At 39.7% G+C, this 26,474-nt stretch overlaps 4 protein-coding genes across 5 annotated transcripts; 1 reads left to right on the top strand and 3 right to left on the bottom strand.

The window, feature by feature from the left end:
- Positions 1 to 1,252: 1,252 nt before the first annotated feature.
- Positions 1,253 to 5,013, bottom strand: LOC103474665 (keratin, type I cytoskeletal 18-like). Of its 2 annotated transcripts, XM_017308096.1 has the most exons (8): positions 4,264 to 5,013; positions 4,100 to 4,182; positions 3,592 to 3,748; positions 3,355 to 3,516; positions 3,149 to 3,274; positions 2,476 to 2,702; positions 2,285 to 2,319; positions 1,253 to 1,448 (listed from the first exon to the last, which is right to left on the bottom strand). In XM_017308096.1, the coding sequence occupies exons 1-8, from the start codon at positions 4,822 to 4,824 to the stop codon at positions 1,363 to 1,365; spliced, it is 1,437 nt and encodes a 478-aa protein (XP_017163585.1). In that variant the 5' UTR covers positions 4,825 to 5,013; the 3' UTR covers positions 1,253 to 1,362. The 2 variants fall into 2 exon arrangements, with proteins under 2 accessions (XP_017163585.1, XP_017163586.1); XM_017308097.1 differs by lacking the exon at positions 2,285 to 2,319.
- Positions 4,976 to 8,766, top strand: LOC103474644 (intermediate filament protein ON3-like). The gene is made up of 9 exons (XM_008425764.2): positions 4,976 to 5,125; positions 6,321 to 6,529; positions 6,637 to 6,697; positions 6,821 to 6,916; positions 7,022 to 7,186; positions 7,263 to 7,388; positions 7,470 to 7,690; positions 7,791 to 7,813; positions 8,534 to 8,766. The coding sequence occupies exons 1-9, from the start codon at positions 4,976 to 4,978 to the stop codon at positions 8,764 to 8,766; spliced, it is 1,284 nt and encodes a 427-aa protein (XP_008423986.2).
- A 4,198-nt stretch (positions 8,767 to 12,964) lies between these two features.
- LOC103474678 (G-protein coupled bile acid receptor 1) lies at positions 12,965 to 17,142 on the bottom strand. The gene is made up of 2 exons (XM_008425809.2): positions 16,973 to 17,142; positions 12,965 to 14,545 (listed from the first exon to the last, which is right to left on the bottom strand). The coding sequence occupies exon 2, from the start codon at positions 14,516 to 14,518 to the stop codon at positions 13,481 to 13,483; it is 1,038 nt and encodes a 345-aa protein (XP_008424031.1). The 5' UTR covers positions 14,519 to 14,545; positions 16,973 to 17,142; the 3' UTR covers positions 12,965 to 13,480.
- Positions 17,143 to 22,012: 4,870 nt separating this feature from the next.
- On the bottom strand, positions 22,013 to 25,415 carry aamp (angio-associated, migratory cell protein). The gene is made up of 11 exons (XM_008425821.2): positions 25,084 to 25,415; positions 24,775 to 24,918; positions 24,562 to 24,681; positions 24,248 to 24,387; positions 23,966 to 24,110; positions 23,591 to 23,674; positions 23,347 to 23,462; positions 23,177 to 23,271; positions 23,012 to 23,102; positions 22,780 to 22,934; positions 22,013 to 22,504 (listed from the first exon to the last, which is right to left on the bottom strand). Exons 1-11 carry the CDS (start codon positions 25,172 to 25,174, stop codon positions 22,429 to 22,431), a joined length of 1,257 nt encoding a protein of 418 aa, XP_008424043.1. The 5' UTR covers positions 25,175 to 25,415; the 3' UTR covers positions 22,013 to 22,428.
- Between the last annotated feature and the right edge of the window lie 1,059 nt (positions 25,416 to 26,474).

Here is a 26,474-nt window from a genome sequence, read left to right as displayed (position 1 = left end):
TATGTTACAGAGAGTAAACACAATAAAAACATGCTTTATGTGTGGCATTGCTCATTAAAATGGCACATTTGTGATGTATTAAAATTAAATACGATCGGTTCACTTAATATTATTAGTGATTAGGTAATGCATTCAGCAAGTACTTTTACTTTTAACACTTAGGTATTTTTAAAAGCCAGTACTTTTCTACTTTTACTTAAATAAAATGTTAATGTGGTACTTTTACTTTGACTTGAGTACATTTTTGTGTATTTGTGTCTTTACTTAAGTGCATTTTTTGAGTACTTTCTCCACCACTGTTGAGATGTTGCTCTGGGTTCTTTTGTGACCTCCTGGATGAGTTATGGATACTTTCTTGGAGTGATTTATTTTCACCAATGTTCCATGTTTTCTCCATTTCTCCTGGAGATTCACTGGCATACCAAAGCCTTAGAAATGACTTTTTTCAGACTGATGACGTTGATTGTTTTTCTTCATTTGTTGTCAGATTTTCAAATTGAGGCATGATGTGATGCTTTTTGAGATCTCTACCCTTATTCATCTTATTGGTACTTTGGTCAGATCTCTGTGTGGCTTGTGAAATTGAATTCAGGCGTCTGAAAGTTGAAATTAATCCCTCTTGTTTGGAGATTTGAGAGGGTGAAGGGTTGTATTTGGAAGGCTAATTATCAAAACTAAAATCTATTTTTATTTATTCAGATTGTCTTCTCCTGGTGCTGAGATTTGTTTTGATCATTTTAAAACATTTAGGAGTGACAGTTTAAAATCTTAAAAGGTGAATACTTTAAATTGCTCACAAATTAACAATAAGTAACTTTGCTTATGTCTCATTTATTTGGCTACCTCTTTGCTCACTTGGCACATGAAAGCCATTTTTGGGTGTTAGATAGTCATAAAGGGTACATTATTTGGATAATATTAGAAAAATGTCAACTACTCTTTGTCATTTAAGGTCACTTGTAAGAATTATTGACACCAACACAAATCAAAAGAGTCTGTTTCTGCATCGAAAACATCTTTATTTTTGCTCACACCATAGAAGACACGTTTRAAGAACCCCCCATACCTATAATGCGGCTTTAACAGCACCAATCATTTTTCTTTTACTGAGTGAGAGAAACAAAATGGATTAGAGGGCCGTTTTTAAAACACAAGCACTTCAGGTATGACCTTTTCTTCTTCTTTGTCAGATTCAGAGGAGGAAGAGGATGAAGAAGAAGAAGAGGAGGATGAATTTTTCTTAGGCTTCTTAGCCTTCTTTTGTTTCTTTTTGGATTTTTTCTGGCTGCTGGATTTCTTAGGCTTCTTAGGTTCCTTGTTAAGGTTACCAGAATCCACAGCCGCCCATTGAGTGTTTTATGTTTAGGATTGGGTAATGGGGTCGCGGCCGTCATCCACCAGGACCTCGTTCTCCCCTTTCTCATCCTGATTGTTAGGACTCTGYGGTTCTGTGAACAGAAACAGGACATATTTTACAGGGTTTCCTTGCACCGTGTGCAGGTGTTGCTTTTGCCCTTCATCCGGATTTTGCAAAAAATGCTAAATCAGAAGCTAGTTTGTCGTTGTGAGCTTGATTCGGGTTTGAATGTGGTGAGACTTTTAAATTTTTCTTTTTTTTTTTTTTTTTTTTTTTTTTTTAGTAGAATCAGGTTACGTATTTAGAAGACGACGGCAATTTGCTGCAGTTAGTAGTATTAACAGTTAAAAATAGTGGAAGTGCCCTTAATGGCATCGAAGACTCTGGATCTCTTCTGAAAGCCTTTAAGCGCACTTCTTCAACTTTTTGTTATACAAAAGGCAGTGTGAGGCATTCATGTTTAACTGAGCACTTCCTTAATAACCGGTGTAAACTGTGGCGTCAAACAGCGGAGAGACTGTCAGGCAACTTGCCCCAAGGCACAACAAACATGGAAGGTATGAATGTTTCTCTTTTATAGCCATAAACGTAGCATTTTTTTAAAAAAATAGCTTTGCTGCCATTTAGAGTTACGCCTGCCGTCTTTCATTTGACCATAAGAGCATGTCTGCTGTTCATCAATCTCTCCACGGCATCAACCAAACTGCTTACACTTGTCGTGTGGAAGAACAAGGGTCACATTTTTGCGTCTGTTTGTTTCTTCCTGTTGGAAGTCAGCCAATCAGATTGCAAGAGTGAACCGAAAGCATCAGTCTGGTGAGTTGTTGACCCATGTCTGCTTTGGTGAGAGGGTTAGGGGTTGATCGGGAGATCTGCCTTCATGTTTGGGTTTTTAGCACTGTCTTAGGAGGCGAATCCGGAACTTACCCGGTGACAATGCGTCCCTTATATTAAGCTCCAAGCTGTCAGGGAAGAAGAGGATAAATAATGCACCGAGTATTATATTTAACTGGCTTACCCTTTATTCTGGTAGGAGTTTTTATCMATTAAAAKGAACTAAGAGCGACAAGAAGGACATGCTAAAGGTAAGCAGAAAAGGTGCGCAGGAGCATCCTCACCTCTCTTTGTCAGCTGTTATGCCCATCAGCTTGTCGTACTCTTGGATTTCTTTCTCCAGCTTCATTTTGAGGCACAGCAGTTTTTTGTAGCTCTCCACCTTCTGCTCCACCTGAGCCCTCACTTCCTTCAGTTCAGCCTCCAGGYTGACGATGATGTTGTTGATTGGGACCAGTCGGTTGTTGTTCTCAGCCTTGACTTTGTTCAGATTGTCCTCCAAAGCCTTGATCTGGAAGCAGAAAAGTGTGATTTGTTAGAGCTAATGTACAGGACTTAGATCCTTTTGGARGAATTACTTTTGGAGATGGTGCATAAAAACGACTAAAGCTAGCATTTTTGTAAAACCATGCTGCTCGTATCTTATTATTTTTGGCCAAATTTATTAGGAACCATTGTGAAAGGTCTGAAGAACCAGAAAGTGTGTTTTTGTTGGTTTGCAGGAACACATGCAGTTTTTTCTGACGTTAACCAGCACCCTAAGCTTAATGGCAAGGTTGACAGGAATGCCTGTGAAGGCCAACCTTGCTGGTAACGACATGATAAAAGACCAACTCAGAGCAAATGCTTTTGGGATGTACAAAAGACTTGATAAAGATCAGGTTCACTGCTTATCTGATGAAGTTTTTTCTTTATTATTTATTTTTAATATGGGCTTGTGTGGGAGTTTTTACAAACCGTGCTGAGGCTAGCCTGAATCTGCATTTGCAGGCTTTTCTTCTCCTTCAGCAGCTTGTTGTACTCTGACTTTCCGGACTCCAAAGCCTCGTTGTTCTGGGCCTCCTTCACCTGGATGTTGTCAAACTAGAATGGGAGGAACAAACATGATGAGACAATCAGAAGAGCACGGGCGGAAATCAGCAGCCCGTTTTCAATTTTCGAACCTTGTCCTTGTACCAATCCTCTGTCTCCTTCATGTTCTTGTCAGCCAGCTTTTGGTAATGGATYCGTATGTTTTTGACAATGTCGGCCAGGTTGGAGTTCTGGGAGTCAATCTCCACCTTCACCTCTGAGTTCTTGATCTTCTCACGAAGCTTGTCAACCTCCTACAACAACCGTGTGCTTAAGAGTTAAACAAGTATCAAAAATAACACTGCAGATCCGAGCAAACTTAGCCTTACCTTCTTGTGGTCAGTCTCAAGGCGTTTCACCTCATCCTCGACCAGTTCCATCTCCTTCTCCAGCTGATCTCGGGTTTGCTTGGTCTCCTCGATGTCCTTTTTCAGGGTGTCTATGTCTTTTTCTAACTCCTTCTTCATCCTTGACTCATTGTCCAACCTGTTAATGGAGATCGGAGACATCATCACAAGTGCAACACGTTAAATGAGCCACTAGAAACTTTTCACCCTTTGCCCCTTGCCAAGAAGTCGTAAGGCTTAGAGGACTTTCATGGTCTTACTTGGAAACAAAATGAGCTTCTCTTGTAATATTTCTTTTTTCTTTTTTTTTTTGCCCTATCCTGGGGACCTACCCATCACCAAATGACCATTGGACTTATGGGACCAGCAGCGCCCATGCAATGCTGCAAAGATGAGTTGAAATAAATGTGCAAATCTAYTTTCCTTCCAATATGGATATGATGTAAATTCTGACTGAGCCAATAACCATAAGACAAGAGTTTCAGCTCACTTGTCATTGAAGTCCTCCAGGGCCAGCTTGGAGTTGTCAATCTGGAGCAACAGCTTGGCATTTTCCAAGGTGAGATTCTTGATCTAAACATATRATAAGAATGAGAAGATGATGATGAARAAGAAGAAGATGGACAAGAATATTTAATGTTTGTCTTAACCCACCTCCTTGTCGAGTTCATCCTGTGGTTTCTGGATTTTATCCCAGTCTCTTCCCTTAGGAGCCTTCCTCTTGGCCAGAATGTCATCGATCTCCTCCTGCAGCTTGCCGTTGTCCTCCTTCAGCTGCTGTACCTTGTCCAGGTAGTTCTTCAGGCGGTTGTTCAGGGTCTGCAGCTCCTGCTTGTTCTCTGGGAGAGAGGTGCGGGCGGGACTGCCATTGGGCTGGGAAGCAGTGACCGGAGCAGCAGTGGGAATGGCCGGAGTGGAGTCGTTCTCGATTTTGTTGTGGAGGATGTTGCGGAGTCCCTCAATGCTGGACAAGGACGCCTTGGCGCCCCTACCCCCGGCTCCTCCGTACATGCTGGCGCTGCTGTTGCGAGGCATGTTTGCTGATGATGGATGACAGAGAACTGGCTGAACGATGATGGGTAAGGCTACTCCTGGATGGAAAGGAAGGGGGCTGAGTTTTATAGCTCCTCTCTGCCTTCTTATCCGCCCACATTCAGGACTCTGCCTCCTCACTCTTGGACAAACAGGTTCAGGGCTGAAATTCAAGTATTTCATGTTGACTTCTCTGGTAATTCAGCACATGTTCTGTTTTGATTGGACACTTGGAAAGTTGTTGGGGAGGTGCACAGGTCCATGCACCTTTATAAAGGTGATGCGAGGTGGGATCTCAGTTCATCTGCACATTCAGTCTCCAAGGTTCAGCACCATGTCAGAAAGAAATTACAGCAGCAAGACAGACCTCGGCAACAGACAGACCAAGATGAGTGTGGCCCCAAAGCTCGACTCAGCGGGGAAAACTGGGGAGAAGAAAAACTTGGTTGACCTCAACGACAAGTTTGTCCAGTTGATCGACAAGGTCTGTACAATTTTATTTATTTATTTATTTATTTTTATATATAGGCTGTGGAAAAATATTAAGAAACCACTTAAAATGATCAATTTCTCTGATTTTAGATTTTATAGGCATAGAAGTAAAATGAACATTGCTATTTTATTTTATGAGCTGCTGACAACATGTCTCCAAAATTCCAAGCAAAAATKTATTTATTTGCAGAAAACAAGAAATGGTCAAAATAACAAAAAAGATGCAGTGCTTTCAGACCTAAACTAATGCAAAAAAAAAGAGTTAATATTAATTTAGAAACGATTCCAATGTTTTAACTCAAAAAGAGTTCATAAATCAATATTTGGTGGGATAATCATAAAGTTTTAATGGGGTTCAGTGCGGGGGTCTCAATTTTTCACAGTGCTGTATTATTTGTTAATTTAAATAGATTAATTACACTCAGACTGACGTTTTTAAGCGTTCGTGTTCGTTAATTTTGATGATTCTCCGCTTGCATACTTGCAAGATTAGAGAAAAAGAAAACATTATAGTAACATTGGCTGAATGAAAATCATGTTTAACAGTTTAAAGGTCATTTTGAAAAAGTACTTCTAATCTAAGAAAGGAGACTTCGTGTGTGTGCGCGTGCGTGTGTGTGTGCGYGTGTGTGTGTGTATAACTTGTAGTGCTTTAAAAAGATTTGCCTAATTGTAGTGGATACAATATGGTCAACAAAGATATGCTTTTTCTAATTTTCATTAAGCTTACTTTGAAATTTTAAGCATTCAGGTAAAAGAAAAAAATACAAAAACACATAATGAGACCTAATAATATAATAACATCAACATTTAACAGTTCAAACATAATAATAGAGTAGAATTAGCACCTGAGGCCATGAAAAGTGACTCACTCTGCTAGGTTTCCTATTGTGTATAGCAAACAAGAATGCCATCTAGTGGTAAATTAGTGGAATGGGCCCAATTTAATGTAAAACTGGAAAAATGAGGGGAAAATTGAAAGAAAACAGACAGACGAACCTTAAAATTAGCGATAGTSTGCTATGACATTCCTCACAAATCTTTAAGGTGCTGTTTCCCTCCCAGAAATGAGATATCAGACACATCGCAGACACTGAAAGTCCAACAAATGCAAAGTTACTATTTACTACCAGTGACTTTTCCTTTTTTATATCCAGTGAACATCCCTTGTTCTTCCTTTTTCTTAGGTGAAGGAACTGGAGGATGAGAAAATGAAACTGGAGAAGAAGCTGGATATCCTGAAGGGTCAGGAGGACTACAGCGGGAACGTGGATGCCATCGTGAGGCAGGCAGAGAACAAACTGCTGGAGAAGATTGACAACCTGAAGAACGACCAGGAAAAACTGAAGAATGATCTTGAAGACATCGCGAAGGATGTGGATGACGCCAAGAAGATGTAAGCAGCTCACAGATGGTGTCCATGTTTGAAATTGTGKATGACTCCAACATACCTGTGTTTCCTGCAGTGTCATTTCTTTACCTTTTATTCTCTCTTGCTTGCAGCTATGAGGATGTACTAGAAAAGAGAACTGAGCTGGAGACTGAGTTTGTTGTTGCCAAAAAGGTAATACCACAATTTTCTGCTTTTTGGGGAATGAAAGCCGCTRAACATGTTTCAATGTTATGGAATGTTCCATCTTTACATGATTTTTTTCCACCTACAATTTAAATTATATGTGTGCAACAGGAAGTAGATGAAGGACATCTGGATTTGGTAAACAAGGTTTTGGACCTGGAGGACCTGAACAGAAAACTGGAGTTCCTCAGGGATGGCTATGATGAGGTAATAGAAAACTGTCAACTTACTTACTTACTCACTGAACATTAGATASATTTAAAAAGGTTKAAAACTCRTCATAACTGTTTTTACCTCCTCAACACCTTGCAGGAAATCAAGGAGCTGCAGTCGATGATCAAGAATGAAACGGTCACCCTTCCCAAGTCCGCCAAACGGTCTCTGGACATGGACGACTACGTCAAGACCGTAGAGGCGCAGTATGCTACATATGCCGCTCGTGCTAGGGATGAGGCGGAGCAATGGAACCAGAGAAAGGTGAGGATGAAATTAAACAGATCCAGTCCTTTCATAACAGTGCAAGTAAATGTTACAAACTTTCCCCAACTTTCAGATTGATTCCTTGGAGCAAAGTTCAGAGCAGAAGGAGCAGGAAGTCCGTGACCAAAAGAGGGATATCTCTGACCTCTTGCGCCRAATCCAGAGGCTCACTGCTGAATTGGACAGTCTGAAAAGAAAGGTAAGGACCTGATAGACAGTAACCCCTTTACACACACTCTGACCGTCCTGCTGATATCCGTTGCTTTGTTGCCCCATTAAGGAAGAGTCCTTGAGAAATGACATTGACGCAGCAAGAACAGACGGCGACGAAAACATGGAGGCGGCCAGAAATACCATTAAGAAGCTAGAGGAGGCCTTGAAGGCAAACAAGCAGGAGTTGGCCAACCAGATCCGCGAATACCAGAACCTGCTGAACATCAAACTAGCTCTGGACATCGAGATCGCCACCTACCGCAGGCTGCTAGAGGGCGAGGAGCAGAGGTAAGAGTCGGCGGACATTGCAACGTGAGATCGTGTCAATAAGATGAAAGTGTGCGAACGCTTTGACTAACGTCTTCCCCTCTCCTGTATCTCCATGAAGAATGAACAACTTTCAACGTTCAGGTGAGAGACATTTTATTACCATTCATACACAAAAATAACCTTTAGAGAAAAATCTAAATTGTGGCGTTTGAGAGTTGTCTTGTTGCATGTTGTGATCTCAAGCTAACCAATGAAAAATATGCAGAATTGGAATGCTTTAGTGACCAATAAAATAATTGTTAGAAATTTCTTTGATTTTTATATRCTATACGTCCTTCTAACACAGTCTTAACACCCCTTAACACCCTAATGCACCTTTTCTTGAAAATTCACAAGTTGTATAAGAAACATAGGAATAGTAAATTGAAAGAACAAAAAAATTATTTTATAATTATAACTTATAAGTCAATTTTGTTCAGAAAATTACACATTTCTTGGTCCAGCTGGAGGCCAGTTAGAATGCTTACTCGTTTTATTTTTTTGTTTTGTTTTTGAAGATGTCACAGGACTAAGTAGAGAAAACATATCTTTTTCTGTTCCTGGAAATAGGATTAATTAGCAAGTTTTCTTATTTTCCTTTGTAAAGTGACAACCCTTCTTTCTCTTAAGGGAAAGCCTTTAAATTTAGATCAAATCTTAATGACAGATGCCACAGTTTCCAAATATGACAATAGCATGCATGTAACTCATTTCTGCAGATCTCAATCTTCACTGTTGTTTTGTGCTTCACTAAAATCTAACCTCTCTTCCGCTCAGATTACTAAATGCAAACAACCAATCCAAGTCCTTACTTGCACGCAGACGTTCACCCAGAGAGGAAACACCCGCAAGACCACCTGCCCGAAAGAAGTCACCTGCAAGACAAACGAGGGAAACCTCCAACAGTCGAGTCCAGCATCGTCCCAAAACCGGACGAGACCCCAGACCCTGCAAGTACACAGGAATCTCCCACCCCCTCCAAAAAGCGCGTGCTGATCCGAGTGGAGGTGAAATATGGAAAGCTCATCTCCGAAAGCACCCAGTACACTGACTGATTTTTTTTCTGGGACTTCCTGCAGCCAAATCCGCAAAATGTGAACAAATTATTTCCAAAATGAAGMTATAATGAACCATTTAAACCTCCTGATGAAATTAAAAGTAGTACTCTCTCTTGCACGTTTTCTGGCAGTGAACGTCCGACTGCAGCTTGGTGGCAGGTTGAATGTGTGCTTGAACTGGTTTACGTCAAGCCGTGTGTTTTGGAAAGGTTTTTTTTTTCTTATCTTTTGTTGGGATGTGCAATGCCTTTGGGGCTTCAGTGTTTCCTTTCATCTTCTCCATGTGTTATTTCCTTCAGACAGTGACRACCCGAGCCCTGAGGTTTTGTCCTTGTGACGCAAAAAAACCTTYTAGCGTAAAGGTTTGTTTTTATTTCAGGATAAATTGATTTATGGGTCCGAGCATGCGGGAGTGTTTCCGTTTGYTTGATTCCCATCTTGCCAGTATGAGTCAGGAAATGCAAATAAAAACAATAAGGAAAGGTTCTCAGACTGGTACTTAAAAGTTCAACAATATATTTATATATATATTGCTTCATTTTTGATACATTGTCCTGCAGCATTGCAATGCTGCAAGTTTGAACTCCTCTGTTGGCTCTTGTGCTCATGAGTTTCAAATCTTTCAAATGAATCTAAAGTAATSAGATTTCAGGGTTGCGTGCTAATAAATTAACCTCTACAAATGCTGAGTCTGTTTTCTTTCTTTCCGTCATGCACACATATGGAACTCACTCATCACTTAAAGAGACACTGCACCATTTAGCCCAGGAATTTCATCCGATTGCCCCCTCCTCSTCTCCCGGTTCTCCTCTGTCTTCCTGAAACATACAAGATAGTCCACTGGAATAACCTGAAMTTGATGTAACTGAGTAATAAAAGCATCCCTGGACTGCTGGGCTTCTTATTGACCCAATAGTTGACGTCTTGGTTGCTTTTTAATGTTATTAAGGCCTTTGTTTTCTTCTTAGTCTGCCTCCAACTGAATGTTTTCCTCCATACATATSCAGACAATACAAATTCTGTATTATTAAAAATGATTATGCTACCATTATTGGTACTCCGTTCTCATTTTAGTTCTTTGCACAGTCAGGTGACTAAAGGACGTGGTTCCAATTAGCAAAAATGGAGGCACAGCATATTATTTAGCATTTTAGAATAAAAAAGAGAGAGAAAACACGCACGACAAATTAATTTTAAAAAGTCCAGAGTCACATTCTGCCCTTAAACGCACCACTTCGTCTCATTAGCCAATCAAAATTAAGAAARCAAATCAGTTAAATGATGAAGGCACGCGCCGACAAATTAAACGGAAATGTAAGGTTGTGGCAGCAAGGGGCTTCAAGAATTGGAAAGGGGCAACGGGAACCTGTGACACGAGGGCAGGTGACGGACAGCAATACAGGAAGACACCAGAGGCGAGTTAAACACATATATATATTTCTGTAGGTGTTCTGCCCCTGTTTCACTTTAATTTTTTTTTTGTTTATATATTTTTTAACCCCCCTGAATAAATGTCATCTTAAAACGTAAAGGGGATTATAGTGTTTGATTTTTCTGTATTTTCCATTTTGAAGAGTTGAGGGAAAAAGTATCTTATTCCCTAAGGTGAAATTGTTTCTTCACTGAAGTAGTTAACTCAAATTTAAGGTTAGATATTAAAATAGTTTTAGTTCTGCATTATTTTTTACTGAATAGATGAATTTATTCTGATATATTTTTAAATATCATCAATAGAGGTGCTAATAAATGCTCAGACAGCTTTAATTCTGAGGATGTYTATGCATCAGAATTAAATTGTGAGAACTATAAATGTTGCAAGTCGATTTAATCAACTTGCWACATTGTTGCAATTTTACAAGTTGATTCAGTCAACATTTTATCCTTGTATCTGGAACCTGGAAACTCATAGCTTCTTGTCGTTTATGCTCTTATTGCTGCTGGGCCAAATCCCCTCTTGCCTTGGAGATTTATTCGTGGTTGCCCTTGCATCCATCTTTCCTCCACAGCCTGCATACCAGAATACAGATAAACACTGCTGATGGAAGTAGGAGTAAACGTTGTCAGCATGGAGAAATGACAGATGGAGAAAATCAATGACTCTTTTCAAGTGAGGTTGTGCACGAAAAATGCTGACATCATGTTCATCTGTGAGTTGTGCTTCTACACTGTACAACACTGATGCATGGGTAATAAATACGGTTGCAGTTGTGTGCTGTTTCTATAAAATTTGACGTTAAAGTTCGACAGACGAGAAAATATACAGAAGATAGCTTGATGTGTCGCCGGGTGAAGCACCCGGCACAAGGTTCTTGTGTTAAATTTTTTTTGTCAAAAAATAAAATAAAATTGTAAAAACAGAAAAAAAATGTTCTTCATATTAATGTGACACAACAAACAAAAATCATCGTGATTGTTCTTCATTCGAAACTATTTGATGAGAAATTTAAAAAAAAGAATTGCCAGAATACGTACGGCTCCGGTAGGTGGCGCTCTTTCTTTTAAACAACTCTGCAGTGTATTCAAAATTAAGACGGAGGAAAGAGTCCTAAAATAAAGATTCAGATGGTGAAAATAAGCATTTCTTTAAAACTAACCTCTGTTTGGACAGTGATGTCGACGGACGACACATRTTTGTTTTGCCGAATTTTAAGTTTTTCATATTAGAAATTTCTCCTTGCTGTTAATTTGTCCTTGTTTGTTATTAATTGTGACATGAARATGTGAAGAAATGCTTTCAAGTAAAATCAGGACAAAACTGATTCCTGCATAATYTTAAGGTGACGCACAAATATTTTAGGCTAAACGGAGAAACATCTGATAAAATGACAGRAAGATTTTTATGATGCAAAAGGAAAAGTATTTGAAAGACCCCTCYGTTTTTCTGCCTTAGATGGCTCGCTGCTTTTCTTCTTCTTCTTTTTCCAAGTTATCTTTGCTTTACCATCACCTCCTGGAGGAAACTTGAAGGCTTTAACCCTTGTATGTTGAAATGGGGTCCAACCGACCCCACACACGTAAAACCTGTATCATTTTCCTTAGCCCTCTACGTTTGCCTCAGTCCTTGCACGCACAAGGGTTAAAAKACATCTGAAACCCTTTTTCTCTGAGATTATAGTGAACGGTAATGGGAAACTGACTGTCCTAGAGGGCATCTTCTGTTTTTACTGCTTCATATTGTGAAAGRGCATCCTATCTTCATCTTAAATCACGGGCTCATCTGAAAGGTGGGGTCAGGGGGCCTTGGTAACGTCTACTCAACTAGACAGGAAACAATTATTCAAGTTGGATCCTAATAAAAGGTTATTTATTAGTGTGGAATTAATAATTGAAACAAAACAAAATGAACTAATCCAGAATGAACTGGAGCTATATTTTCATAACCATGCTGAAGACTTTTCTACATTTCTGAAAGTTAACAATAGTGATTCCCTTACAGATTATATTTAGCTAAGTTCTTTGAAAAGTAAATACATTTAGTTGTGTTTTTAAAACAGATTTTCTACTAGAGGAGAAAAAAAATCAAGTAGGTTGACAAGGAAATATTTGCATGCGTAGTGAATGGGATTTGGCGCCCCTCTGTGGCAGGAATATTGTAAGAACAGGTGGCTGATGCCATAGTTTGYATTACATGCAGTTTATTATTTTTGTGGTTTATTTTGCACTATTTTAGTGTTTTAATGGAGTCAGAGCTTYCACAGATGACAAGAAATGTGAGAAGCAAAAAATGGCACATTTTAAAATAGATTTTGTAGTTTACATTTATATATTTTAAAAAATAAGATAAATAAGAAATAAAGAAATACATGCAAATTAAAATTGATTGGACTTAATTATGCAGTTTTTTAAAGACATTGTTGATGGTTTGAGAAATATTTATGTGGRAAAAAATATAGTTGAAAACTATTCACATATCCATCTTTCTAGATCAGYAAATAACAGATGAATATTTTCTAGTGATTTATCATTTTTACTGGGCTTTGTGGGATGTGTGAGCACATATTTAGTTGTGCTCTGGGTGGCAGAATGAGGCACTTGCCCAGGGCGGCATTCATCCAGAAGGAGTGGTGGAAGACTAAACTTTCACCWCTCCGTCCATTTTATCCGATTTTTTTGCAATTTAGCCACATGTGGCTGTGGACAATGCTAATAAATATAAAGCCAGTACTAAAATGCAATTTCAGTGTTTTCATGCAKGTTCTTTATTATGTTACAAATAAAATATTGTTTTTTTTTCTCCATTTTCCAAAAACACACAACTTTCTGTTCAGTAACATATGTTTTCTTAAAGCTGTTATGTTTTTCTTGGTGTAAAATTTTGGTTCATTTTACCAAATSAACACATTTATATAGGACATGTGTGTGCAACTTGAAMAGCTTTTTCTTTTAACCTTTATACTAGCTTTGTAGTTCAAGTTAAGTTTAATTTAGTTTGAGCGAGAACAAAAATGGTTGTGGTTAGCCTCTGCTCTGACAATAACTATTTTTCTAACATATGACCTTGTGACATTTTCYTACTATAGTAAGGGAACTACTGGAGATAACAACTTCACTATTTGACATTTAGAAAGACTTTATGATGCCTTTGCTATGACATATTACCTTAACAGTACCGTAATTCAACTGACTGTAAAATAAGCTGCCGCAAACTCTTTCCAATACCAATTCTTGCAGAGAAAACTYGATAAATATTAATACACCAAGGAGCATTGTTTCAGATTGCAGTCTCGTCTGAGCCCCGCGCCCTCCACCTGTCTCTGAGTTTCTGGAGAAGCTTGAACGCTGGTTCCGTGTACTGCTTGTTGGCCAAACCRAGGACCATCGGCACCACGGCCATGCTTCCGATGCCGATGCAGGACAACACGATGTGAGTGATGGAGTTCTGCTTGGTGTCAATGATGAGGAACGCTATACAGACGTGCATGTAAATAAGGTAGGGAACCCAGCAGGCCAGAAAGGTCAGGGACACCGCCACTAAGCAACGGGTATACCGCAAGTTCAGCCTCTGTTCCTGGTCCGACGCCTGGTTTCCTCGCTCCACCGCTCTATGGAGGCGGCAGATATCCTTCATCTGGCCTCTTGTGATCCACAGTACACGTCCGGTCATGCCAGCGATGAGAAGAATGGCTGGTAAAACAAGGCCGTACACCTCTAAGTAGATGAAGGCGTTGGGGAACACCCGCCTGTAAGAGCAGCACAACGTCAGATTGGCCGTACAGTTAGAAAGAGGCGGGAACTTTACAGCACTTTCACAGCAGTCGTTCCAGTCCGGCCCGGACCAGTTGCTCCACCCGAAAGCGGGCAGAGACGCAAACAAAAGCGGCGGTGCCCACACTATAAGCAGCACCAAGGAGAAATGCCGATGCATCCACAGGGTGTTGTAGTGCAGRGGATCGACGATGCAAATGTAGCGCTCGTAGTGGACCATCACCAGGTTGGACAAAAACGCCAAGAAGAGGAAATTCGGGAAGATGTGAGCCACCAGGCAGGAGCTGAAGCTCAGCTCCCTGTTCAGACCCATCAACGGGATGAAGGGCAATGCCACGCCTGTGCACATATCGGCCACTAGCAGGCTGAGGAAGAAGTAGTTGGGCGTGTTGTGGAGCTGGCGGTTGCATGAGATGCCCAGGATGATGACCAGGTTGGCCAGGATGATGGAGGTCGAYAGTGGCACGGTGATGATGTAGACGAGGTTCTCCATCGAAGCCAGAGCGTGGGCCATCACTGGTGAAATCAGCAGGCCTCCTTCCATTTGCACGCACTCCAGTAAACAGCTACCCTAGAAGCAAAAACAAACTATAAAAACCAAGCAGTGGGGGACCCAGAAGGTTTATGGCTATACTTGTGTGGGGTCGGATGTTTGCACAAACATGCAAATGCATTGTATGACCTTGTCGGCTTGCAAGAAGCAAGACGACAGTTTTAGGTTAAGAGGAACAACCGAACGGATGTAAAAAGAAACAGAAGAGGATGCAACAGAGGAAGCAAGCTGGAGGAATTTATTGCAAAAATAAAACCAAACAGGAAGAGATTGAATCAGTAATGATGATGCACACATGCTCAGTAATGTGCCTCAAAAGGTGTGCATGGACTCATATCSAATCACTTAGATTTAWACTCCTAAAATGCTGGACACTTCTGTTAAAATGCCAGGTTCTGGTGTAGCAGAGGCCCTGATGAATCCGTTCCAATCCAACGAATAATCTGATTCATCCTGTAAAACTAAACTAAAAACTAATACTAATTTGATTAATTTTCAGGAATCRGACGTCTTTGGTATTYGCCCCCTTTACCTAGCAATAGTTTTCCAGATCTCTTGAGATTGTCTCGTCTTGCCCTCAGTTATTCCAAAGCTTTCATTTCAAAGTYGGGGGTCAGTGCGGCCAACATGTTTCCCTGTGGGTGACGTTCTCTTGCCGATCTGCAGTGTTTTATGTACCACCTWTAGGATTTTGTGGCCAAAAAAGTTCATCCGAGTTTGGRTCCATCAGACCCATAAGACATTCTCCCACATAGTATTGGGGGATTTCACCCATATTGGGGTGCGCAGGAAATAACAACACAGAGACCCATTTCTGTCTGTCTGCACCTTAAAGTGAGYTGAAAGAGCTTAAAASTKTGCTTTCTCTTTARAGTGAACTAGTCGTTAATATTCTTAAAATAGGGCCACTTAAAATAGTTGTTTGTGGAGATCACTGTGCAGCTCAAGGGTCCACTTCAGCTGAGTATTCATGAATTTTTTTATTTATATTCACCACATGTTCTCTGTGGTGCCTTTCTATAAAACAGCTGCTGAAGCTGCAGATTAAACCGATAAAAAAGTCACACGCAACAAGGGGTCATAGGTCGCCTCAACTGTGACAGGTCGGACCCTATTTGTTGTCTCTTTTGTAATGAAGTGAGCGGAGATCAGATGAGGGCATGTGTTTGGAGAATGCAGCAATTTATATTGAGAAAATTTGATAAATCATAGGATGTGATACAGATCCTAGAAAATAATTTTTTTATCGGTTATTTTGTTCATGTGGMGGTCTTTGCATGATTGCCTCCCTTTATTAGAAAGACCTACAGCCCCTACCTGCAAAAAACAAACACATTTCTGCAATAAAATAATATATATATATTTTTTTTTTATTTTTAAACTCATTTACAAACAAAAAAAAATTATTATTAGTGTGACTTCACGTTTCTTGGACCTCTACCCAGGGATTCATTTTACTTTTAAAATTTTTTCTCTGAATAGTTTCCTCAAAGCTACGTTTTTGTTATGCTTATTTCCATGATAGAATTGTTCACAAAACTTTATCTAGTTGGTTAATACTCAGCTTCTCCAAATTATTCCAGTCGGTGTTTTTTTTTTCCTGAGTTTTTATGCCACCCCTTYGGAAATAGCGCCATGGTTGGGGAGCTGCCTCTGTGGTATCAAAACTACCACTGTTTATGTAGGTTTATGAAAAAAAAGAGGTCTTGATAAATAATTTCCAAGTTCTTTCAAACCTTAAATGTGAACAAACATCCTGTGGGAGAATAGAAACATGTGTATGAGTAAAAAAAACAATAAAACGACAGAAGCCACACTAACTTATTTTTTTGCATCTTTCGATCCAGCATTTAGTCTTCTTAAACAACCACTATCAGATTTTGTGTTAGAACCACTTCCACTTTCTTAATAACTTTACTTAGCCCRATTATATTTRTGTTTATGGTACATGACGTTATATCAAACACCACCAAGCAGTAATGTATAGWATATCGACAACATCTATAATTTTGATAGTGAAAATAAACAAGCCTGTACATTTCCAGGGGTTTGCGTGTAAAAAGTGCATTTTCAAGCAGAACGAGGGGGAGTTTTATGGTATCAAAGTCCTGCTACAGTTTGAGCAAATGGTGTTTTTAAAGGCTCTTTAAAAGATGAACACACAATGCAAATTGGTTTTTAGCCTTTACAAGTAAAGAGCAGTTTTATGCTTTCTGGAAGGTCTTTATAGTCAGGGATGCAGCGGATTATTGACTCTATTTTAAGCTGGATACTTCCTCTGACATAAAGCATCGTGAGTTAATTAAATAACATTCTGAATCAAAGTAATCTTTCATCTCATAACATGCAACATGCTGTAGAAAGGCCGCATCTTTATGAAATGATCCTCAGGAGCCCGTTTAAGCTTCAATCAAAAACCAGAAGGAATTTTTAAACTTTTGTTACCTTGTGTGATGAATTGTCCAGTCATGTATCATTTGTGAGATGAAATCTCAGCTTCCTTTTCTGCTGCATATCATATCCACAGCCAGAAGCACTAAGGAGAGTCACAGAGCGGCCGACTCCAGCAGTTTTAACAACCCACAGTGCAAGCTCAGACAGAGACGGAACGAGCAGCCAACTCTCTTCCTCACAGTTACTTTAAAGAGGAAGTGTGCTCAGAAGGAGGAGGAGGTAGTGGTCATCCTGAGGCTGTCTTGTCCTAAACAGGGTTTGCCGGCAGTAAGAGGAGTGCCCTCTATCCCTCAATTATCCAACTAACTCAGATTTTGTACTTTTTCCTCATGTATTATCAAAGAATCTTTCGACTGACTGGTTCTATGTGAAAATATAATTATGATCATTTTTAGATAATGAGTTAGCTGTTATTAACAGCCTCTTTGGGTTTCATTTGACAATTTGATTGGATTTAATGCGAAAAATAATGAAGAGACATGGCAGAGAGCTTCAAAGCCAAAACCACTGCTGACCAAAAACAACACAACATCTCAAATCCCCCCGCCCCCAAAAAAAAAAAACCCATCTTGGTGAGGGCCAAGACTTTTGTGGAATATTCTGTGTACTGACGAGACTGAGGCTGAATATTTTGGAAGGCATATTTCTTGTTACATCTGTTGCAAAACTAATTCCAGAAAGAAAGAAAAAAAAATTGCAGTGATAATCTCTGGCTGCTTTGGTGCTACAGGATCTGGACGACTTGGAATGGAATCATGAAATTTAGAAACATCTGAAGGAAAATGTATTTCTCATCTTGCAACATCTTGGTGTATCTCAAGACATGTTTTACATTAGTCTAAATGTAAAGAAATAAACTATCACATCTATTAGATATGTGGGGCAAGTGATTCTCCCCCATTTCGCGAAATGTATGCTACTTTCTAAGTTACATGACATCATCTMATTTTCCTCCCTATATCTGTTCAACCATCTGCTATTAAAGTTCTACACAATGACCATGAGTACCTTCAGAATGTCAAATAATAATTAGCTGAATTCATCAGAAAATGGGTCAGACAGGACCCTCTTAAGCCACTCTTAAGCGTTTASCATGCTGATGTGAGTGAATCTTCTTTGACGATGTAATGTAGTGGTTATTATTGGCTAATTGCTGTGACATTTGCGAAGCATTTGCATAAAGAGCAGTGATACATCTGAGCTGCATACTGTACATAATTATACATAGACATATTGTAATACTTTGATAGCGATTTTTGGTTTGCATCTAGCTTAATGGACAAGTTCTTAACTTTTTGCTGAACTTCACTTTTCTCAATAAAATGTTTCAACATCCACACAATGCAGGAAAACATAACAGTGGATTTTAAAACAGTAGATATAAATTCTTTAATTAAAATACCAAAATGTAAAAAAAAAACAAGTTTCTACAAGGCTAAGAAGCTTGCTACAGCTAACTTATAAAGCTAATTGAGCAAGCTAGCTCAGCAAGCTAACATGGAAGTCATTGCCAAGCAGAAAATACTGTTTTTCAAGCAGTTTATTGTTCAAAAGCAAATGAAATTTTCCAAATAAATACTATATCTTAAAAAAAAAGTCTGCTGGGAGTGGGAAAGCCATCTTTTGAATAGATTCATATACAAGCTAGCATCTACCGCTACTTGATTTTCCTATTTGCCCTCAGGGTGAACAACGCTTATAAATACATGCGTGTATACACCTGAATTCATAACAKCTGTCACAGATGTCTGATATTTAAACAAAAAGTTGGATAGAAGAGCAGTGGAGAGCTGTTTTGCTAGCCAAGCACAGGGGCCCCTCCTTACCCAGATAGTTTGGAGCCTGGAAGAGATGAATAAGCTCAGATAATGCTTTTAAACAGAAATGTTCCCAAGACTTGGAGCATTTGTAAAAAAGACACAACACAGGGAGGACAAGCTGGACATAAAAGAAAAACAAGAAGAGAYWAAGCATTTYGAATTTCCCCGAACTCCAGGCCCTGTGCGATAATTAATCAAATCCATGAGCTGGTTTATTTCTGTGTACAGCGGAAAAATGTAATGGAATAAGATTCATTAACTTGGTTTGCAAAGAAGATAATCACAATTTTTGAGACTATTTTTTCTTTATAGTGAAAGTGACTAAAAGCTATAGCCATCGCTGGAGAAAATATATTTACAGAAAAATCAACTTCAGAATATAGTTAAATGCGAACATTTTTATCCAAAGTGGGAACATTTTTCTTTTTATCCATTGGTTTTCTATTCAGACTGTGGTTTTAGGGGCATGGTTAGAAAAACATGTAGGCTCCTCCGACTGAATATTTTTTGAATAAAGTTTTTTTTGTGATAAAATAAACAGATAAGCAAATAATAAACTAATCTATCATAAGTGGCTGATGTTGACAAGTGGAATTGGGGCATTGGTTACCTCCTCTTTCCCATCCTTTGACGCCTTTTAACATTTTCATTTAAACTTATACAAGCAATACTTTAACTGTCCACACAAAGTAAAAATTGTTACATTGTATATAATATCATGCAATTTGATTGGATCTAAGGTCAAAGTTGAACATTCTTGCAATCCAAATAACTTATAAAAAAATTCCAGCAGAGTAAAATTAATAATAAAATGTTTTTTTAAGTTTTGTATTAAAAACAGAAACCATAACCAAAGTTAGGAGTATTAGTAAAATGAGATTGACTTTTTCTTTCATGTCTGAGAATCTTGTTGTCGGGGATGACACCTTTAAAGTAGGCAATTTAAAATATGGTGGCTTCAGTTAGAAAACAAAAAACAGTTATTTCTGAAGGACACACATTTACAATATAAAAAAAAAATCCACAAATTGTTCGGAAGAAAGAAAATCCACTTTTTCCCATGGAAAGAAACACCTGACCAGACCCGTGAGATTTTGCTCAGTTTTTTTCTCTGAATACTGCAACTTTATGAAATGTTATTGGAGAAGTGCTTTTCTAAACAACTGCTCATTTAATCAATAAWTGCATCTAGCACTCTGACAGTGTAAACAGAGACGAGACAAGACAGCAAGTGAAAACTAATGTCCAAACACTGTGTTGTGACAGTGGAGGGAAATACCCTTCTGTGAGTGTAAACTACATCTGACAGATGTCATTTTTTCCCCCCCGGTGTCCTGTTGCGACTCTGTTGGGTGTAGCGCAAACACACGTTATCATACTTTTATTTATGTAAAACACACATCTTGTTTATGCCTTAAAAAGGGGAAGTTGTACAGCCTTTCTGGGTCAGTTACCTTTGCACTTTTGGCTTTGTACAATGGCACAAGGAAAAAGCACTTATGCACAGGATACMCACTGACGGTTTCCTCTTTCATTGAACAGCCAAGCGGAAGGGAAGAGCATTAGGACAGAAATAAGGCTGACAGTAGGCATCCCTGGTTTGGTAAACAACATTTAGGAGGCTTTCTGGAGTAAAGTGCGCACCAATGTGCATCAGCGATACACTGACGCCAACCCCATTAGGTCGACTTTAATCCAACTCTAGTTTGTTTGCCTAAAAAGTCCTGCTTGTTTGGGTAGGTGTGAATGTGCAATCGAAAAGAGAACTCTCTTCCGCCTACAAACCTCCGTCTCGGTTTGATTGAGGTGAACTCTTGTGYGGCTTGAATGCCAACTGGAGAACGCTCCAAAAATAGGAAGGAGACTATAGCACAGGGCATTTTGGGTAAATAGAACCAAACGTGCAAGTCTCATGATAGCGGGAGAAATGGTTTGTGTTCTTTGTTGCTCTCAGTGTCTTCTTTAGAAGCTTTTGTGTCAGTGTTTCTTGGTGCAGCGCCACCACAGGTGAGGAGGGGATGTCTCTTCAAAGGGTTTGGATCGCTTGACAGTGCAGTGTGAAAGCTAACCGCATCAGCTGGAAAGGTAACAAATATCGCCATTTTGCTGCCTACTAGTATCTAAATTCTCCAAGTTTTGTGTGGCTGACTAATTCACTGCTTGGTTTAACAGTCGATTCAACAGTAGAACCTAACAAAGAAGTTGTTGAGTGTATATCATCCTTTTTAGCAGGAAACAAAACAAACAGTATTTTCTGGATGCAGTTTAAGGCTGTTACTGCGTCATCGTGAACAACATCTTTTTTTTCTCAGCGTAGAAGCCTTCTTCCGGGAATATTATGTTTATACCAACAGAGATTCCCCAACGGATCTTAATTATGTAAGAATGGAAAGAAACCCCGTGCTGCTTAAAGCCTAAGATGTTGAACATTATGCCTAAACACAAGTCCAGATGATTGATGTAGGTTTTAATGGAGTTCTCCAATTCGTGCCACACAGTACTTCAGTTACTACAACAAGTAAGAGAAACTAAATTGTGGGTTTTTATATACAATCTTCAAATTTATACTATCTTCAAATTTATAACACCAAAAGAAAAAAAACCCCACTTAGCTGAACCTGATTTTGCAGATAACTGACACGCCCATTGCTGGTCTCGATGTGGACCGGTCAATTACCGAGACCGGTCCGAGTTCTTCATATCAGTTCAATCTAAAAGTTAAGTTTACTAGCCAAAGGAGACAAGTGGGATTTATAGAATGACATTAAAACCCTCCTAACCTGAGTACTGAAAGCACATGGTGCTGCGTTTCTATTAAATTATAAAGAGCTAAATGCATTATGTGAGCTTTTTCAAACTCATTGTCTGATTCAGTCTTGCTTTAATCACATCTAAAGTCGATGGAGCTATATATAAAAAAAAACTCCCTCCCTTAGGAGGTTGTCATCTCCAGATCGACTCAACTTCTGCTTTTATGTTTATCTAATAACATATTTCAGCTGAAACTGAAGGCTAAAGAAGCACTTACAGTCACAGATTTAACCAAGTGCAGTATTTTTTCCGCCGGTTAACCATGTTGCCACGACCCGTAATATAACAACTTTGCCCTTCGGCTTGGTTTGAGCTTCTTTAGGAAACATCTTTATCTCGTAGACACACAAAAATAGATGGGAGAATGAACGTAAGACACAAAGCAATCCCTGAATGACAATAAAAGTTTCAATTGCCCTGAGGAGAGCATATTGTTTTATTGTCTGTATTTACAATTGAGTTTACATGAATAAGTTTGTGTGTTTAGTTGAAAGACCACACACGTCCTTACATTTAGGAAATGATGCACCACAATTACAGGAAAAAAAAAAAATCACTGTCCTTTCACTTGCTGATTCATGAATAAGACCATTTAAACTAAACAAGTGGGTGGATTTGTTTAGTGTGACAAACCGGAAAATGGGAAGAAATCAGGAACATTTCTGTTTTAAGGGTTTCTGTCAAGAAAACACGTGAGGATACTTTAAAATACCGAAAAGATAAGAAAATCTATTCTCCGGTGTAAAAAAACAGAAAGTTTGAGCAGTAATTGTCCGTTTTCTGTGACGCATTTTCCTCTTTCTCTAGCTTTTGTTTTTATCGATCGGGTCTTTGGAGGCAGAACACTTTGGCCTGGTTGTCTCCTGAGGCCGTTACAGCAAGAGACGCTTCCCTGAGGAGACACAAGGACACCATTAGGTGAGGGAATCCCATTTGTTCTGCTTTAATAGTCAAAGAAGTTCAAAAACAATGCTTCGCAACAAGTATACCTTAATAAAGCAATGTGTTTGATAATCTATTAGAACTGAAGCTTTCATGGTAGGCTATGAATTCTGTCCTTGCTGCGAAACAAGGACATTTAACACTTTTTCTTTTATCCTTGCAAAACTGGATTCACCAATTAGAAATGAAGTGAGCGAAACAAAGGCCATTTCAAAGCAATCGTACCCGTTGACGGTGAAGTCGAGGATCTCTGCGGTGTGTCCGCGGTACTCGGACAACATGTTGCCAGAACGTCCGTCCCACAAACGCAGCGCTCCGTCCAAACTGCAGGTGGACACCACAGACGAAGACTCCTCCCACTGCAGGTGAACGATCCCTGCCTGGAGAGGCAGAAAATAGGTGGCGGCGAGGAGATTTTTCAACGTAGTGAACTAAAGCAAAACAGAAGCACACTCACCTCATGCTGGCATCTGTGCCTCAGCACCTGTGTAGAAAGGTCATAAATGGCCAGAGTCCCGTCCAGGTACGCCACAGCTATGAGAGGTAGGCTGCAAACATCTCCGCAGATGTAAGACGCTGAAGCTGACATGTCACATTTTGTAATCCGATTATTTAAACTTACATATTGCAGAATCCCACAGACTCCACGGAGTTGGACTCTTTCTCGTCTTTCGACCCTTTTCCCTCACCTCCCTCCACAGAGAACACTCCAACTACCTGTAAACACGCTTTTATTGAGACGAGCTGCTGGGAGGATGTCTGTTGGGCATACCAGCTCACGGCTGCACCCACCTTGCCTGTGGCGGTGTTGACAAGCTTGGCACAGCCGTCCACTGAACCCGTCAGCATGAGAGAGCCATCCTTGTTGCAAGCAAGGCAGGTTAGCGCCCCCTGGTGTCCGTCTTGACCTGGATGAGGACACACTTCAATCTCTGAAATGTTCTTCTCCTGACTTGGTGACATATGTACTGTGATAATTTAGCCTGAACACATAAGGAGCGACATACGCTGAGTAATCAATGTGTTTGTGTCCTACCTTTAATGACATGAATGGCATTTCCTTGCTTTAGGTCCCACACCCTTACGGTTCCATCCTCATAACCCACCACGGCTCGTTTACCTGGAGGAAGGTGTGGCAGCGTCAGTGTTTTCCCCAAGACTTGACAGCATCAAACTTAAGATGGTAAATTAGTTTTTTCTTCATGTTTTTATCTGGAGAAACGCTTAATTTAGTGAGCGCTGATAAAGTTTTAAGATTTAGGAAAGGTCTGCTTTAATGCTTGTCTTTTTATTCAGTCTATGCAACTATAAATCATCTACAATCAAACCTTGACTGTCTTATTCACCACTAAACACTTGTTACAACCTTTCTGAATATTGTGAGGAATTCTTTGTTTTGGTGTTTTCTCACCATCAGGGAGGACTTTGCCACTGGTTGCCTGACACGCAGGACTCTCGAAGGTTTTACAGTCTCCTGCAGGGATCTTCCACATCCACACGTTGCCATCGTTTGTCCCCGCCAGCAGCACGGGAGCGCAGGGATGCCACTCCAACCACTGAGGACGAGGTGAAGCAACAACGTAATACAGAAACACGTTGATCTACTGATGTAATTCTGTATTTTTGGTATTTCTCTAAGGGATTAAAAAAACAAAAAAACAAAAACGAGATAAACTGACTCTCTGCATTTTACCTCCAGATCTCCGACTTCAAATGACCAGATCTCCTCTTTTGTTTCCACTTTCCAGACTTTGATTAGACCGCTCATATCCCCCGAAGCCACCAGAGACGAGTCATGGCTGAACATGGCACACGTCACCGAGTCTTTGTGTCCTGCAGGGTAAGAATAAGAAAAAACAAGACGCATATTAGACAGAAAAAAACAGGGTGGGTGGATAAATAAATAAATAAATAAATAAACATGATGATAAGCAGATTCATGAATAGATAAGTAGCTGGGTGGTTGAATGGATGCAAGGATAGGTAGATTTGAGCAGGAGTATTCACCTGAGCACTCCATCACGACCTCTCCGTCGCTCACTCTCCAGACGTAAGCCTTATCATCCTCTCCACCCGTCACGGCTAGGCAGTTTGTGGCTGGATCCAAACTCACACAGAACACAGAGCCTGGGCACGGGGAGAGGAGGGCAGCACGGCAAAGTTTTGAGCCTTGAACAGTCGTAAAGGTAGATGCAGCACAAACCTGCAGGATGGGTCTACCTGTGTGCTTGGAGAAGGTGAGCTCGCTGTCATCTTGCTCCGCCTCTGCTTCCATCTCATCCTCCGTCTCCCAGCCTTCATTATCGTCCTCCGGGTTTCCAGGATCCTCAAAGTCAACGTCTCCCAAGTCGTCAGCCAAATCATCTAGGAAAACAAAGCTTGTCTATAAATGCTGAAACCATCAAATTCCAAGACAAACTTGCATTTAAATAACTTCTCAGGTCCTGTTCCATTCCCCAAACACACAGAAGTTGTAACTCGGTACCACCGCGGAAAGGTAAGCAGTCAGTGTAAGGACTCCCTCAGTACCTGGCCCAGGCTCTGTGTCGTTGAGATCGATTACTTCAATTATTTCCTCATCTCCATGGAGCTCTATGGCATTCTCCTCTGTGTTGTCCATGACGCTAACAGGCTAAAAGCAGGCAAAAACACTAGCGCTAATAACACCAAGTAAGTTAACTTTTAGCTACTTACAGAATCCAAACGAATCTAAAAGCCGCTCTTTTACTCATAAACGTCGCTTTATGTTATATAAGAACTTAACCGAGCAAGTGTAAATTGTCAGAAAAATTGTCTAGGCATGATTTCTTCACATGTTGCTGCCTGAAGCCTGAGGAGCTGCCGCATAATAATGACGAAGCACTCGGTCGGCCTCCAGTCACACGAGCGACCAATTACGTTCTCAATGTCGAGTAACGACTCCTTACAACCCGGGCTATCATTGGCTGAAATAGTTAGATGAAAGGTTGGGATTGGTTGTCTGGACAGAGTGGGCGGAGTCGTTTTTTGGGATTTACACAACGTAGAACCGAGTCACGCAAACTCCACCAGGTGGTGCTGTTGACAAACTAATGACTCAGCTTCCAAGAGAGAAAAAAAAATCTTGCAATAAATATATTACTGTTAAATAAAAAAAAAATATACATTGTATATTTTTATATGTAAGTCGATGTAATTTTAATAATTACATTGACCATTTCATAATAATTTAACTTTTTAAAATAATTGTTACTTTCTATAAATGTAATATTACTATGTTATATAAATAGTTGCATGTATTTTTTTATTTAATTATAATTGTAGATATGCAAATTCTCATTTTTTTTATATTTGTACACTTTATGGTTATTTGCATAATGTGCTAAAAGTCATAATCTTCTTATAATTTGTTTCTTTATTCATTAATTTCTTCATTTATTATCTTTCTTTTAAGTATTTTATTAGTTTAAAGACAGGATTTGGGCTCCTTACCCATTGCTCATTGTGCTTATCTGGTGTACTCAGTGTCTGATTAGCATCCTTCTCCTCTTTAGCAGCTCTCTGCTCCCTCTTGAACAAACAGCAGCTTGGAATGATTTCCTTTCTGATTAACATTCAGAGTCCTTCTCCTGAGAGACGGAGGAGGGATAATGGGGTGTTATCAAAACCGCAATTTACCTGCGCGGCATTAAGAAGTCGCAGAGGAATTTCGAACACTTTTGAAGTGTTGTTTGTTTTTTTTTAAGACGCTAAAAAATTTCATCACACATTAATGACAATTAGGACTATACCACCACAGAATGGTTTAATCACGGATCCATTCTCTCTCTCTCTCTCTCTCTTGTCCCTTTGCCAATCTTTTAACACACCCCTGCCAAGCTCTGTAAAGAAAAAAAGAAAAGAGAAACAGGATTTCTTGATTCCTGTGCGCTTTGGGAACA

The sequence above is a fragment of the Poecilia reticulata genome, linkage group LG2, assembly GCF_000633615.1.
Source record: "Poecilia reticulata strain Guanapo linkage group LG2, Guppy_female_1.0+MT, whole genome shotgun sequence".
Classification (NCBI taxonomy): domain Eukaryota; kingdom Metazoa; phylum Chordata; class Actinopteri; order Cyprinodontiformes; family Poeciliidae; genus Poecilia; species Poecilia reticulata.
The sequence above is the reverse complement of the archived record's forward strand: the minus strand, read 5'-3'. Positions and strand labels throughout refer to the sequence as shown.

What these genes read in the sequence shown, in the direction of transcription:
- aamp (XM_008425821.2), bottom strand. Translation starts at nt 25,174, where the DNA reads ATGGACAACACAGAGGAGAATGCCATAGAGCTCCATGGAGATGAGGAA. An exon ending in TTGAAGTCGGAGATCTGGAG is followed by an intron (nt 24,111 to 24,247) that starts GTAAAATGCAGA and finishes CCTCGTCCTCAG; the next exon opens with TGGTTGGAGTGGCATCCCTG. An exon ending in CTCGACTTCACCGTCAACGG is followed by an intron (nt 22,505 to 22,779) that starts GTACGATTGCTT and finishes GTGTCTCCTCAG; the next exon opens with GGAAGCGTCTCTTGCTGTAA.